Source organism: Prionailurus bengalensis, chromosome A1 (genome assembly GCF_016509475.1).
Source record: "Prionailurus bengalensis isolate Pbe53 chromosome A1, Fcat_Pben_1.1_paternal_pri, whole genome shotgun sequence".
Classification (NCBI taxonomy): Eukaryota; Metazoa; Chordata; class Mammalia; order Carnivora; family Felidae; genus Prionailurus; species Prionailurus bengalensis.
Genome location: NC_057343.1, coordinates 144,729,562 through 144,744,734, shown reverse-complemented (window position 1 = coordinate 144,744,734; position 15,173 = coordinate 144,729,562). Strand labels below are relative to the sequence as shown.

At 43.0% G+C, this 15,173-nt stretch overlaps 1 protein-coding gene across 1 annotated transcript in view; it reads left to right on the top strand.

Moving 5' to 3' along the window:
* The window catches only part of SERINC5 (serine incorporator 5), a 103,484-nt gene that overhangs the window by 62,674 nt on the left and 25,637 nt on the right, over positions 1–15,173 (top strand). Inside the window, exons 3-5 of the mRNA XM_043592961.1 lie at positions 6,380–6,558; positions 7,468–7,550; positions 9,465–9,558. Coding sequence (XP_043448896.1) covers positions 6,380–6,558; positions 7,468–7,550; positions 9,465–9,558 — 356 coding nt within the window. The remainder of the gene's footprint in view (positions 1–6,379; positions 6,559–7,467; positions 7,551–9,464; positions 9,559–15,173) is intronic.

Below are 15,173 nucleotides of genomic sequence, written 5' to 3'. Positions count from 1 at the left end.
CTGCTTGGTATTCTCTGTCTCTGTCTCTGCCCCTTTCCCACTTGTGTGCGTGCTCAGTCTCTCCCGCTCTCTCAAAATAAATAAATTAAAAACATTCTTTAAGGGGCGCCTGGGTGGCGTAGTCGGTTAAGCGTCCGACTTCAGCCAGGTCACGATCTCGCGGTCTGTGAGTTCGAGCCCCGCGTCAGGCTCTGGGCTGATGGCTCAGAGCCTGGAGCCTGTTTCCGATTCTGTGTCTCCCTCTCTCTCTGCCCCTCCCCTGTTCATGCCCTGTCTCTCTCTGTCCCAAAAATAAATAAACGTTGAAAAAAAAAAAAAACATTCTTTAAATTAAGCTTTTATCTTAATTCCGGTTAGTTAAGGTGCAGTGTTAATATATTAGTTTCAGGTGTACAATATAATGAATCAATTCCATACATCACCCGGTGCTCATTTTAAGACAAGTGCCCTCCTTAATCCCTATCACCTATCCCCCCACCCCCCTCCCCTCTGGTAACCATCAATTTGTTCCCTATAATTAAGAGTCTGTTTCTTGGTTTGTCTCTCTCCTTTTCCCCCCTTTGCTCATTGTTTTGTTTCTGAAATTCCACATAGGAGTGAAATGATATGGTATTTGTCTTTCTCTGACTTATTTTGCTTAGCATTGTACTGTATAGCTCTATCCATGTCATTGCAAATAGCAGGATTTCGTTCTTTTTAACGGATGAATAATATTCTACTGTATGTGTGTATGAACACCACATCTTCTTTTTCCATTCATCTTTCTTTTAAAAAAAAATTTTTTTTTTAACGTTTATTTATTTTTGAGACAGAGAGAGATAGAGCATGAGCAGGGGAGGGTCAGAGAGAGAGGGAGACACAGAATCTGAAACGGGCTCCAGGCTCTGAGCTGTCAGCACAGAGCCCGACGCGGGGCTCGAACTCACGGACCGTGAGATCATGACCTGAGCCGAAGTCGGCCGCTTAACCGACTGAGCCACCCAGGCGCCCCTTTCCATTCATCTTTCGATGGACACTTGGGCTGCTTCCATAATTTGGCTGTTGTAAATAATGCTGCTATAAACATAGGGGTACATGTATCCCTTTGAATTGGTGTTCTTCTGTTCTTTAGGTAAATACCCAGTAGTGCATTTGCTGGACCATAGGGTAGTTTTATTTTTAACTTTTTGAGGAACCTCCACACTGTTTTGCAAAGCAGTGCACCAGTTTGCATTCCCACCAACAGTGCGTGAGGTTCCCCTTTGTCCACATCCTCACCAACCCCTTTTGTGTCTTGTGTTGTTGATTGTAGCCATTCTGACAGGTGTGAGGTGATATCTTATTGTGGTTTTGATTTGTATTTCCCTGATGGTAAGTCATGATGAGCGTCTTTTTATGTGTCTGTTGGCCATCTGGATGTCAACTTTGGACAAATGTCTGTTCGTGTCTTCTGCCCATTTTTTAATTGGATCATTTGGTTTTTGGATGTTGACTATTTGACGATTTTTAACCCTGTGAGTTTGCTCACTTATGGTAAAACACAAGCTAAAAATTGAGACTCCTTCGGAAAGCACTTGCTGACTTCTCTTATTACCTGCATGGGAGTGCTTCCTGTGCCCTTGGGCCTAGTCCGAATCGCTGTCCTAAAGCAATTTCCAGACTAGACATTTTCACTGGGATGCCCCAGGGTGCCTCCAACCCTGTATGTTAAAACAAACGCCTGATGTGTTCTAGTTCCCCTGTTTGTCCTATGCCAACCCCATTCCCCCACCACCCTAAACAGTACCCACCGCCCCCTCCTTCACTTCATTCTTGTCATTCATATAGTCCTACCAGTTAGGACTTTTACCTACAGAATTTCTAGTCTCCCTACCAGTGGCTTACCTTCTTCATCTGTTACCTGGACTTTTGAACCAGGGCCTTCCACCTTACCCACCTACTGAAACCAGTCATCTTTTCATCTTTCTAGCATGGAGTACACCTGGCCCTTTCCAGAGAGAGCCTGACTTCTTTTGAGCTTTATTTTATGACAAGGAATGCTTTTTTTTTTTTTTTTTAGCATAAGTATGTCTCAAATATTGTATGGAGCATTGTTAGAAGGTAGAGGAGGAAGAGTAAATTATTTCTCCCAAACTGAGAAGGCAACTTTGAGACTGGAAAACGAAGCAGGCAACTCGATACAATTTATACAGAGTTTTATCTAGGGTAACTTACTGAGTGTGGGGGTGAGGGGTTGTGGGGGGTGGATCTGGCAGAGAAGGATCCCCGGCAAGTGCAGTTATTCTCTGCAAAGTCTGGACCTTGGTTTGGATTTTACAGAGGGAGGGGACATGCGTGAGAGCACTGTCATGAGGTCAGAGGGTTCACATGTACCTAATTGACAGCTAACCTTTAATTAGATCTTCCTGTGCCTCAGGAAGAGGGAAGACCATGTTCTATCTTACTGATTCATGGGGCCCAAACAAGCCTCCCCCAGCCTCCATCTGGGCCGGGCAGGCATTTCTAAGTATATTAATCTCCAGGGCGCCCTGAACACCCAGCCCCAAGAGAGGTCATCAAGTGAACACAAACTAGCAGGAGGGCCAAAGATGGAGTCCGTACTATCAGCACTCCTGCAGATGTACTGGGACTAAAAAAATCTGTCATTGTGCAAAATTTAAATTTAACTATACACTTTGTATTTTATCTGGTAATCCTACACATGCTACTTTGTTTTGTAGCCTGTTAAAAAATACAGTAATGTCTCTATTCTTTTACATCTTGAACTGATCTAAAAAAAAAAAAAGAAAATTGCGGTTGTAGAAACTTTCTGACTACAAAATATTTGACATTTCTTTATGAAATCTTGTGTATCTGTCTGTTCAGAGACAAGGACCTATACTAATTGGTTCTCAGCAACAATGCATTTTTGCCCGAGGCATTTACTTGAAAACACATGCTGTTTGGGAAAAGCATGTTTCAGATTCAGGTATTATAATGACTGCAGACATTTTCTGAGTGGAGGGAATCTTCGTTCAGGAAAATGAACTCCAATTAAATTTAGTTTTCCTTTTGCTGATGGAAATCTGAGTAGCCTTTAAGATAATTTCTGGAGAGGGGCATCTGGGTGGCTCAGTTGGTTGAGCGTCCAGCTCTTGGTTTTGGCTCAGGTCATGATCTTGCAGTTTGTGAGTTCAAGCCCCCACGTTTGGAATTCTTGCTCTCTATCTCTCGCTTTGCTACTCCTCTCTCTCTCTCTCTCTCTCTCTCTCTCTCTCTCTCTCTCTCTCTCAAAATAAATAAGCTTAAAAAAAATATTTTCTGAAGAAAAAACTAGCTTGTCATGCTTCAATTTTACTTCCAGCTTTGTGTCATTTTTTTCCCCTCTGCGATATTTTTTTGTCTTGTGAATAACAGTTACAATGTGATTTTCAGCTTATTGTTTTGTTCTGAAGAATGTTCCACTTTGATGTTAATAAGAAGCAAAGTTTCTTTTCTTTTTTTTTTTAATAACCATTGACTAAATCTTTATTTTCCAACATTAGTTAGAAATATACTGCTTGTTTTTATTATGGAAGATGAAAAAAAATTTTATTTTATTTATTTTTGAGAGGCAGAGAGACAGAGCACAAGTGGGGAGGGGCAGAGAGAGAAGGAGATAGAATCCGAAGCAGGCTCTAGGCTCTGAGCTGTCAGCACAGAGCCTGATGTGGGGCTCTAACTCACAAATCATGAGATCGTGACCTGAGCTGAAGTTGGACGCTCAACCAACTGAGCCACCCAGGCGCCCACCCCTATTATGAAAGACTTTAATCATTCTGGTAATGCATATAGGTTTTACATTGAAACCTTCTAGTTGGACTAGAAGAAACCATTGCCAACATTTACTGGAAGATTAAGACTTATAAATAACAGTGTCAACAGATCAAGAAGAAAAAAAGCTCAATTAATAGCCAATTCACAGAGAAAAATGCAGATAGCCATAAATTTAACAAAAGATGTGAATACTACTCATAATGAGGACATTTAAACAAGATAGTGTTTTTTATTTTGGGGGAGGAAAATTTTTCCTCACCCTTCAAGAATTTCATGGCTGGTCTAAAAATTAAATTGATACAAGACAGATTAATAGGGGAAATCAAACTTAATTTCATACTTTCACAGAATCCACATAATCTCATAAACATGAGATTCCAAAGATAGACAAAATGAGGTATATATGTCATCCTGAACTTAGGAGAAGGGGGAAGGGGCTTGAGACTTCGAGACTCCGATGGGAAGGAAGGCAATTTACTGGAAGATAAAGGGTAAATGCTTGGTAAACAGATTTGCTGGGCCATATGGAAGCAAGGGACAGAGGAATTTTCATAAACAGACCTTGCTGAATTCCTCCTTGTCTACTACCTAGTTCATAGTATGCTGTAGTTTGTTCGTTTTCTTTCTTTCTTTCTTTCTTTCTTTCTTTCTTTCTTTCTTTCTTTCTTTCTCTCTCTCTCTCTCTCTCTCTCTCTCTCTCTCTCTCTTTCTTTTCTTTCTTTCTTTCTTTCTTTCTTTCTTTCTTTCTTTCTTTCTTTCTTTCTTTCTTTCTTTCTTTCTTTCTTTCTTTCTTTCAAAGAGAGAAGCAGGGCGCACCTGAAGCAGTGCTCAAACTCAACGAATGGTGGGTGAGATCATGACCTGAAGTCAGATGCTTAACTGACTGAGCCACCCAGGTGCACTATGCTGTACTGGTCTATGGTGGTAGCTCCCTTCCTGGAACAAGTCCTCTATTAAATTCTCTCCTGCCCCCATCTAATTTTTTTTTAGGCAATTAGCAAGGAAGGCCAAAGTTTTTTGAGTCTTCTGGAACTTGATTGTTTTCAGATCAATGTAATTCTCACACCAAAGTGGCATATCTTGGGGCCATTTGTTATGAACCTTTACTTTATCTTTAAATTGCAGGTTCAGGTTGGAAATGTGAGCAGTCTCAGATATTACTGATGAGACATGAACTGCTACAGTCTTTGAAGTGTGGTTTGACTCTAACTCTTGAAACTAAAACTTGATTCCCTTTCTAGGTCAGGAGTCTTTCCTGTATAAATAATGGCATGTGTGCAATGAGGAGGCATAGCAATGTTTATTGAGTCAGTATTTGTAATAGCAAGAAAACATATAACAGGAAACAAAAAATTGTCCCTAACAAGTTCAGTGTGGGAAGCTTACCAATCTTGATCTAGAATTCTTACTATAAAATATTAAATAGTGGGGCGCCTGGGTGGCGCAGTCGGTTAAGCGTCCGACTTCAGCCAGGTCACGATCTCGCGGTCCGGGAGTTCGAGCCCCGCGTCGGGCTCTGGGCTGATGGCTCGGAGCCTGGAGCCTGTTTCCGATTCTGTGTCTCCCTCTCTCTCTGCCCCTCCCCCGTTCATGCTCTGTCTCTCTCTGTCCCAAAAAATAAAAAAATAAAAAAGTAAAAAAAAATAAAAAATAAAATAAAATAAAATAAAATATTAAATAGTGGTTAAGAAGTTGGTTGGGATTTTATGTATAATTAATAGGGAAAGATCTCCATGGCTTACTGTTAGTTGGAAAGAAACATCACAGAATACGTATAATCTTTTATTTAATAAAGCTGTTTTTTGTATATACTATATACATGGTACCATACGTGTGTGTGTGTGTATTGTGACTAAGTATGGGGATGAGGACACACACACCTGAACTAATAAAAACACCCACCAAATTGTTAACACTCTTAAGGAGAGGAGTGACATTTTGGGTCAGGAGTGAAGGAAGTTTCTCACTTTTATTCTGTATGTTTATGCTTTTCAAGAAAAATGACAAGTATAATTTTTAAAAATTCTGATGCTAGATTTCAAAATTCATTAGGATAAGTAAAGGTGAAGTGGTATGCTATGAGCACTGTGTCTTTAAAAATGATTCAGAGAGGGGTGCCTGGGTGGCTCAGTCGGTTCAGCATCCAGCTTCAGCTCAGGCCATGATCTCACAGTCCGTGGGTTCGAGTCCTGAGTCGGGCTCTGTACTGACAGCTCAGAGCCTGGAGCCTGCTTCGGATTCTGTGTCTCCCTCTCTGTCTGCCCCTGCCCTGCTCATGCTGTCTCTGTCTCAAAAATAAATAAAAACATTAAAAAATAAAAAAAAAAAGATTCAGAGAAAATTGTTTGTTTCTCTATGCCCAAAGTACATTTCCACATTGGACTTTGATTTGCAGGCTCAGGGAACACTTCATGACAGCCCCTCTTTACCCAACTTTATTATTATTATTTTTTAGAAGTTTGTTTATAAAGTAATCTCTGCATTCAACATGGGGCTCAAACCCACAGTCCCAAGATCAAGAGTCAAATCTCTTCCGCCTGAGCCAGCCAGGCACCCCTCTCTTTACCCAGTTTTAACAGATGACTTTTTTCTGTTTTTTCCTCAGATTCCTTTTTACGAAGATATTTGTAAAGGCATTAAAGCTGGTGACACCTGTGAGAAACTAGTGGGGTATTCTGCCGTGTATAGAGTCTGTTTTGGAATGGCCTGTTTCTTCTTCATCTTCTGCCTTCTGACCTTGAAAATCAACAGCAGCAAAGGTTGTAGAGCGCATATTCACAACGGGTGAGTCTTCAGTCTTGGGGGGTTGGTTTCTCCCTTTTTATTTTGAATAGTTATTTATTTTGAGAGAGAGGGAGTGTGAGCAGGGGAGGGGTAGAGAGAGAGGGAGTGAATCCCAAGCAGGCTTGGCACTGTCAGTGTGCGGGGCTCTAATTCACAAAGCATCAATCCGATCACGACCTGAGCCACCAACTGACGCTTAACCAACTGAGCCACCCAGGCGCCCCTAGTTTCCCCTTTCCTGATATTCAGAATAGTGTTCCTTGACCTCTTCTAATCCGACCATCTGACTGCTCTTCCTGTAGTTGAAATTGTTGACACTCGTTTTCGGGAAGGGGGGATTTGTCACCCCTCAGTGGCCCAAGAATTAGAATCCTATTGGTCATGCCAGTACCACAGTGAGAGATGCAGCAGAGATAGGCGTTTTTATTTCTAGTACTAAGACCTACCCCTAGGTCATTTCCACCCCCCTGCAACAAAGTGGTGTTTTGTGCAATCAGCGGCTATGCTGAATTGGTCTTAATTATGGGACAAGGCAGTCTCCAGTCACTTAATTACTTCCTCTCGATTTGGAAGGAACAGTACCAATGGTAGAAACATGGACTGACATGCTTACCTTCTCTCTCTCTCTTTTTTTTTTTTTTGAGAGAGAGAGACAGAGCATGACTGGGGGAGGGGCAGAGAGCGGGGGACACAGAATCCGAAGCAGGCTCCAGGCCTGAGCTGTCAGCACAGAGCCCTATGCGGGGCTCGAACCCATGAACTATGAGATCATGACCTGAGCCGAAGTCGGACGCCTAACCGACTGAGCCACCCAGGCGCCCCCTGACATGCTTACCTTATAAAAGGTCTTTTGTCCTTCCATGAATATCATTTAAATACATTTCCTCTTTTTTTTTTTTTTCTTTCCAGCTTTTGGTTCTTTAAACTTCTGCTGTTGGGGGCCATGTGCTCAGGAGCTTTCTTCATTCCAGATCAGGAGACCTTTCTGAATGGTACAAATGGGGTATTTGGGGTACCTATTTATTTTGTTCTTACCCATTTTGTAAAATTGTTCAAAAGTGTAGTCCAGGGTGCCTTTGATATTTCGAATTAGTGATTTTCTTGTGGTTTAATAAAAAAAAAAATTCCTGCCTTACCTGCCCACACTGTATCCACCTTCCCCACTCCCTATCCCTTCCTGTTCACTCCTCTTTCTCCATCTAGATCTTTCCCCTATTCCCTCCCTTTCTGGCCAGGTGTTACTCTACAGCCTGGAGAATTCAATTGATAATTTTAAGGTGATTGGCTTGAAGGGAAAATGGGGCCCTGCAAGTCTGTCTGAAAACCAGTTTAGCATGTCAGCATGACACCATCACTGAAGGGGTTCTGGGACGCCTTGTTCTTTCTGAGCACTGCCCGGAAATCTGCCTACGCAGAACACGAGGCTACTGAGTTTTAAATCAGCTGCAGCTATAATGAGATAAGAAAGGCATCATCCAGCCTTATTTCTAAACTTACCTATGTGAAACTGTATATAATATTGGATTACATTTCTTATTCCTAGAATTTCCCAAACTTAATTTAATTTGGGACCGTTAATCATAGCTGAAACAGGGGCCCTTCTACATGAAAACTAGGGAGATTCAAAACATTGTTTAACCCAAACGAATTCATTTTCCTAATTAAGGTAGTAAAAACACTCACACTGTGTCAGTCCCTAAGGAACAGCCTATGGCCCCTCAAATGGTCACTAGGGTCTGGCTAGTTTTTAGGGGCATAACAAGCTACATGCACTCCTGAAGGAGGTCCTCTCAGAGTCTTATTTTTTCCTAAAATGCTGTTAACTAGTTTTCTGTTCCCCACAGATGTACTTTTATGTGTTAGAAAGATAGATTTAGAATGGGATGGGGCCAACAGTTCTTTTTTTTTTTTTTTTTTCCAACGTTTTTTATTTATTTTTGGGACAGGGAGAGACAGAGCATGAACGGGGGAGGGGCAGAGAGAGAGGGAGACACAGAACCGGAAACAGGCTCCAGGCTCTGAGCCATCAGCCCAGAGCCTGACGCGGGGCTCGAACTCCCGGACCACGAGATCGTGACCTGGCTGAAGTCGGACGCTTAACCGACTGCGCCACCCAGGCGCCCCCCAACAGTTCTTTTTATAGCCAACTGCAGTTCAGCCATTTTCATAGACAACCTGTAACCTAGAGACATGGCACGGAAGGTTAGAGCTTCCTTGTAGCAGAGTGAGGAGTGGATCTGAGTCCGTGGCCCCCAGTCTGACCCTCATTTCCCGACTAATCTCTGGTGGCTCACTGCCTTTTTTCTTCTTAAGATGTGTTTTTACTTACAAATCGTGGGTCGTTGTTGATTTTGTGAATATCTGCGTCTTTTAGGGTAGCTGTCAGTTACAGTGTGTAGGCTCAGCTTAGATGCTCAAGAGCCACACACACTGCTTTGTGTTCACATCCCAGCTACGTCCTTTACTGGCCATGGGACATTTTTTTTTTTTTAACGTTTTATTTCTCTTTTGAGAGACAGAAAGAGACAGAGTGTGAGCTAGGGAGGGGCAGAGAGAGAGAGGGAGACACAGAATCCGAAGCAGCCTCCAGGCTCTGAGCTGGCAGCACAGAGCCCCATGCGGGGCTCACACCCACAAACTGTGAGATCATGACCTGAGCCGAAATCGGACACTTAACTGACTGAGCCCCGTGGTTGTGGGACTTTGTCGATTTGCATAGACTCTCAATTTTTCTCATCTGTAAAGTGCGTGTAACAATAGCACCCATCTTATACGCTTGCGTGGAAATTAAATGTGTTGCAGGTACAGTAAGAATGTAGTAAAGATAAACTGTAGTCATTATTCTCCTTTAAGCTCAGCACTTGGAGTGATCCCCTCACCTCCTTTTGGATGGTCTTCTTTTGCAGCCTGGCGCTATGTGGGAGCCGTCGGGGGCTTCATCTTTATAGGCATCCAGCTCATCCTGCTCGTGGAGTTTGCACATAAATGGAACAAGAACTGGTATGTGCATTTTGGGAAGGTTTGCAAGTGAACTCAGTCGTTGCTCGGGGAAACTGCCTGCAGTACGGTGTTGATAGAGGGTCTACCCCGAGCTGTGTTGGCAGGGGTGGGCAGCCTGCTCGTGCGAGAAACAGGTTGGCGCACTTTCCCTTCATTCCTCTCCTCTACCGGTTTTCCTCTCCTTTTTTCCTTTCCTTCTTCCATGTTATTTCTTTTTCACTTTTTGGCTTTTCCCTCTGTTCTCTCATTTGGGCTCTCTGAGTCAGCTGCTGTTGTGACTTAGCCACACTCACATCCATTGCTGGCACCTCTTGGCCCTGGCTCCCCAGTTGTGATGCTAGGTGGCTGAAAACTTGGGCAGGTTTTATCTTATGCCTCCATCCTCAGGAGATTTAGAAAAAAGTACTTTGGGGGCACCTGGGTGGGTCAGTCAGTCTGACTCTTGGTTTCAGCTCAGGTCATGATCTTTCATGAGTTTGAGCCCCATCAGGCTCTGCACCAACAGTGCGGAGCCTGCTTGGGATTGTCTCCCTCTTTCCCTCCCTCTCCCCCACTCGTGCTGTCTCTGTCTCTCTCAAAGTAAATAAATACACTTAAAAAAAATTTTTTTTTGGTTCTTTCTCAATCTGCCTAAGATTATAAAGACCCTTCATTAGGAAGATCTGTTGTGCTACCTTAGGAAGCCATCCTGAATTTAAAAATGTAGATTCTTTCTAAGCACCTTGAGCATGGAATTCACATCCTAGGATAAGTAGGAAATGCCAAATTATTAATAGCTAGTTTTATTTCTCGCTGAGCCACACAATTCAGGAAATGGCAACTAGGTAAGTGTCAGCCCCTTGAGTGCTAAAGGCCAGGCTGACTCCCTTTGTGCCCCCAGGCAGGGCACTTTGCTGCTCTTGTTTGCTTAGCTTCCTTATAAAATAACAAATGAGAATAACTATCTATTGTGCCTAGGAAGACTTCTTGTTGTTCTGTCATTTTTATTCATATCATGTTATTTTATTTATTTTTTTTTTTAAATTTTTTTTTCAACATTTTTTATTTATTTTTGGGACAGAGAGAGACAGAGCATGAACGGGGGAGGGGCAGAGAGAGAGAGGGAGACACAGAATCGGAAACAGGCTCCAGGCTCTGAGCCATCAGCCCAGAGCCCGACGCGGGGCTCGAACTCACGGACCGCGAGATCGTGACCTGGCTGAAGTCGGACGCTTAACCGACTGCGCCACCCAGGCGCCCCGCGTATCATGTTATTTTAAACTGTTTTGGAAAAAAGAAATCAGAAAATGTATGAACATGAAATTTATTTTTTCTCTTGGACAAAACAAAATATACGGTCCAGATTCCCTCAAAATAACTTTTCATTCTGATTATATTCCTCAGCTTGGTGGTAGTTAGTGTTTCATTGGGTTTGGTTTTGTTTCTTTAGAGATCAAATCAAGAGATGCCTGAGTGAAAGGCTAGTGTTATCATTTTATAATTTAGTGAATACTAAATACCCAAATACTTAATAGTCAGTTTCTAAAATATTTACAGCACATAGAGGAGTCACATAAGTGATACTACAGAAATTTATTTTGTCTAATATAAAATCATTCTAAATGTTTCCTAAAATTCTTACACATATAGGTCAAAATAGGGAACTTCATGGTGGAAGAATACCGTTTTTGATACTGGCTGCCTGATTTACCCAGTAAGCAGTATGTTCTCTTGACAATATTTGAGCTTCTTTACTCTGACTTGAATGTTTTGCTCAGTTCTGAAGCCATTTTCTGGGACTAATTATTCATGCTAAGTTTTAACAGGCATTTTGGAAGAGTTTGGCTGCTGTAAAAACCTTCGAGAAACCACTCAGTAAGAACAACTTAAGCGCTTTGCAACCGATGATGTTGCTCTTGTCTACACATTGAGGCCAGTATCCCAACAAAATCCCTTAATGTCAGCATATTCATAGTTGATTTGTCTGCCTAAAATTAGGATTAAGCTAGGCAGCTCACTAATAATGTATTTTCAGATAAATTAATCTAATTTACTAGGTTTGTTTTTTAACAGACACTATTGCTTACAAGGATAGTCTAGAAAATATAATACATCACTTTTCATGGAACAACCAAACTGCTTTTTCTTCCCTTTTCCTCTCTGTTTTCTCTCTCTCTCTCTCTCTCTTTTTTTAAGTTTACTTATTTATTTTAGAGAGAGAGAGGGAGAGTGAGAGGAGAGAGACAATCCCAAGTAGGCTCCCTCCCGACTGTCAGTGCAGAGCCCCATGTGGAGCTTGATCTCACAAACTAGGAGATCATGACCTGAGCTGAAATTGAGAGTTGGCCACTTAACCAACTGAACCACCCAAGTGCCCCTGTTTCCTCTTTTCAAGAAATATCTTGAGAAGAAGATCCCAAAGGCAGTAGGACGGAGGCCATGGGTCCGGAAACCAGGAGACTGCAGGTGTCTGTCCCTCTGCTCCTCTAGATCGCTGTTTCCCTTTGGGCATATTACTTGGCCTCTCTGACCGCTGTTTTCACACCTGCAAAATAACATGGTCACGTTAGATGTTTAATTTTCTTTTTCCTTTCGACCTCAGATATTGTGATTTGAAGTGACACTTCTATATCAAAATTGAAATAGCAAAAAGTAGAAGGTACATTTAGGTGTTTCTAACAAAGACTCATTTTCTAAATGTGCTAGATTTGTCATTTGTGTTGTGGTTAGGTGTTATTTACTCCAGAACCCGAGCCCAGCCTGGTGCCAGCATACTGCTGGGTTGGTGCACTCTGCCCCGTTGTCTGGTCCTTTTCTAATCTCCTTTGAAGCACTTCTTCTCATTTAGCATTTATTCACAGTTGTGGGGAGTACTAACTGTGTCCCAGACAATGTGGTAGGCACCGAGAGTATAAAGATAAGTAAGTCATGGCACTTGGGTTATCTGCAAAACGAAAGGTCATCAAGGAGGATGTCATGAATCTGGAGCAGCAGGAATAGCAGCCATTCTGCTAAAACACTGCTGCACAGGGGCGCCTGGGTGGCTCAGTCGGTTAAGCGTCCGACTTCAGCTCAGGTCACGATCTCACGGTCCATGAGTTTGAGCCCCTCGTCGGGCTCTGGGCTGATGGCTCAGAGCCTGGAGCCTGCTTCCGATTCTGTGTCTCCCTCTCTCTCTGCCCCTCCCCCGTTCATGCTCTGTCTCTCTCTGTCTCAAAAATAAACATTAAAAAATAAAAATAAAAAAACACTGCTGCACAAAGTTATTATTTTTTTAATGCTTGTTTGTTCCTGAGAGAGAGAGACAGAGAGAGACAGAGAGACAGAGTACAAGTAGGGGGGTGGGGCAGAGAGGGAGGGAGACACAGAATCTGAAGCAGGCTCCAGGCTCTGAGCTGTCAGCACAGAGTCAGACACAGGGCTCAGACTCACAAACCTTGAGACCATGACCTGAGCTGAAGTCGGACGCTCAACCAACTGAGCCACCCAGGCACCCCCACAAAGTTATTTTTTAACAGTTGACATTTCTTACACTAATATTCAGTAGGCACCTGTTTGCCAGGCACTCAATAGCAGGAGAAGAGCAGAGAACACAGTGATGTCCTGCTCTATGAAGCTTACCTTCTCCTGTTGGGGAGGGCAGGAGGCAGGGACAGATAACCAATTTATGATCAAGTAAATAAGTTAACAGGTTCAATGGGAAAAGACCGGAGAAAAAGAAAGCAGGGTGTGGGGGTTGAGGAGAGCAGGGCAGGGAAAGGCTTCATGATCAGGTGTGAGGGAGACCACTGCAAACAGAAGGAAGTGTGGAGGCTGAGGCAGGACTGTGCCGGGCCCATGCCCGGCTTGTTTGGGGGCAAATGGGGGCCCAATGTGCTGCACCCCTGTGGTGAGGGATGGGCACCAGAGGTGAGGTAGGAGATGCCATTTGGCCAGATGCTGTCGGGTTTCTGGGGCATTTGTGTGAGGTAGGAAGGGCATTAGTGGGGTTTGAAACCAGAGGAAAGTGATACAAAGTATATTTTAATTCCAGGAAAGGTTTGGGGTGTCAGAGGGGCAAGTAAGGAGGCCCGTGGAAGATAATCCAGGTGAGAGATGGCTGTAGCTCAGACAATGGTAGCAGTAGTCAGATTCTAGTCTATTCCAAAATTGGAACTCATGGACTTTGCTGGTGGTGATGAGGAGGTGGGGTTGGGTGAGGGGAGGGAAAAAAGACTGTAGTCAGGAGTTCTTTTCTTTTTTAAAAAAAGTTTCCCTTCCCAAAAGGAAGGAATGGAACTGCCATCTTCTGAGTTTGGGAAGATGAAGAAAAGCAGGATTAGGGGGTAGAGATGCGCATTTGGGAAGTCAGTTCGGACCAGACCCCTTCCCCCACCCCCTGCGCTGAACAGTTGGATAATATGAGTCTAAAGTTGAAGGGAGAGGTTAGGGTTGGGAATTTAACTTTGGGAATGTAGACCTATATTGACTATAAGAAACTCTTCATATGCTAGCGACAGCCCAAAAGACCAGTAAAGGAACAGTTGCACCCTACCCACACGCTGGTCAGCAGTGTTTGCCTTTCTCTATACATTGCATTCTGTTCCTGTCATCGATTACCATTTGGCTTCTACATCCACTCCCCCCCACCCCTTCTCAAGTCTTACTCTATTATTTCCTTCATGTGCCTTTTATGTTAGACTAATTCTGTGGTCACTGGCGAGGTTTCAGGAATATGATGGTCATTATGATTTTGGTCTTCCCTCCCTATTTGTCTCTGGCTGCAGTAACTTTTTCATCATTAAAACATTTTAGCTGAGTTGCCTGAATACTTTCCAGTTCTGTGAAAACATTAAGCAAGTTGCTTTCTCTGTGAAGGTTTGTGAGAATGTGGTTACAGTGTGGCAGTTAAATCATAAGGCAGATGACAGTGATTCACCCGTGCTCCCTATGGTTCTATCGTCTTGATTGAGCGGTTTTGAACTCTTGTTTTGTTATTGTCCTCAACGATTTCTATAGATTGTTAAACCACCGCTCATTTCTCTTATCCCTTTATTAATATTTACATAAACTAGAGAGAAAATTAATCACTTCTTTAAGCGTTTTTATTGTAAATCCCATTACAGTTTTTTACTCCTTTCCTAGCTGATTTTATTCTTTTCAGACTCTCCCTTGGAGCATCTGGGTGGCTCAGTCAGTTGAGCGTCCGACTTCAGCTCAGGTCATGCTCTCATGATCTCATGAATATGAGCCCCTCGTCAGGCTCTATGCTGACAGTGCAGAACCTGCCTGGGATTCTCCCTCTCCCTCTCTCTGCCCCTCCCAAAATAAATAAACCCCCTCTCAAAATAAGTAAACTTAAAAAAAAACAAAAAACCCAACTCTCTTTTAATCCTATGTGGCATCGCTTCGGAGAAGCAGTACCACTACAGACCCACCTTTGCAGCAGAGGGATGAAAGGGCCGAGGTCATCCAGTCTTTGAGTGAAGTTTGTCTCTCCCTACAGAGAAGATGGACATTAGCAGAAGCTGCTACAGCAGCCCCTCCAGGCTCTGTTGAGAGGGAAACCACAAAGAGAACTTAACTAAGAGCTACTTTTTTTTTTTTTTTTAACGTTTATTTATTTTTGAGACAGAGAGAGACAGAGCATGAACGGG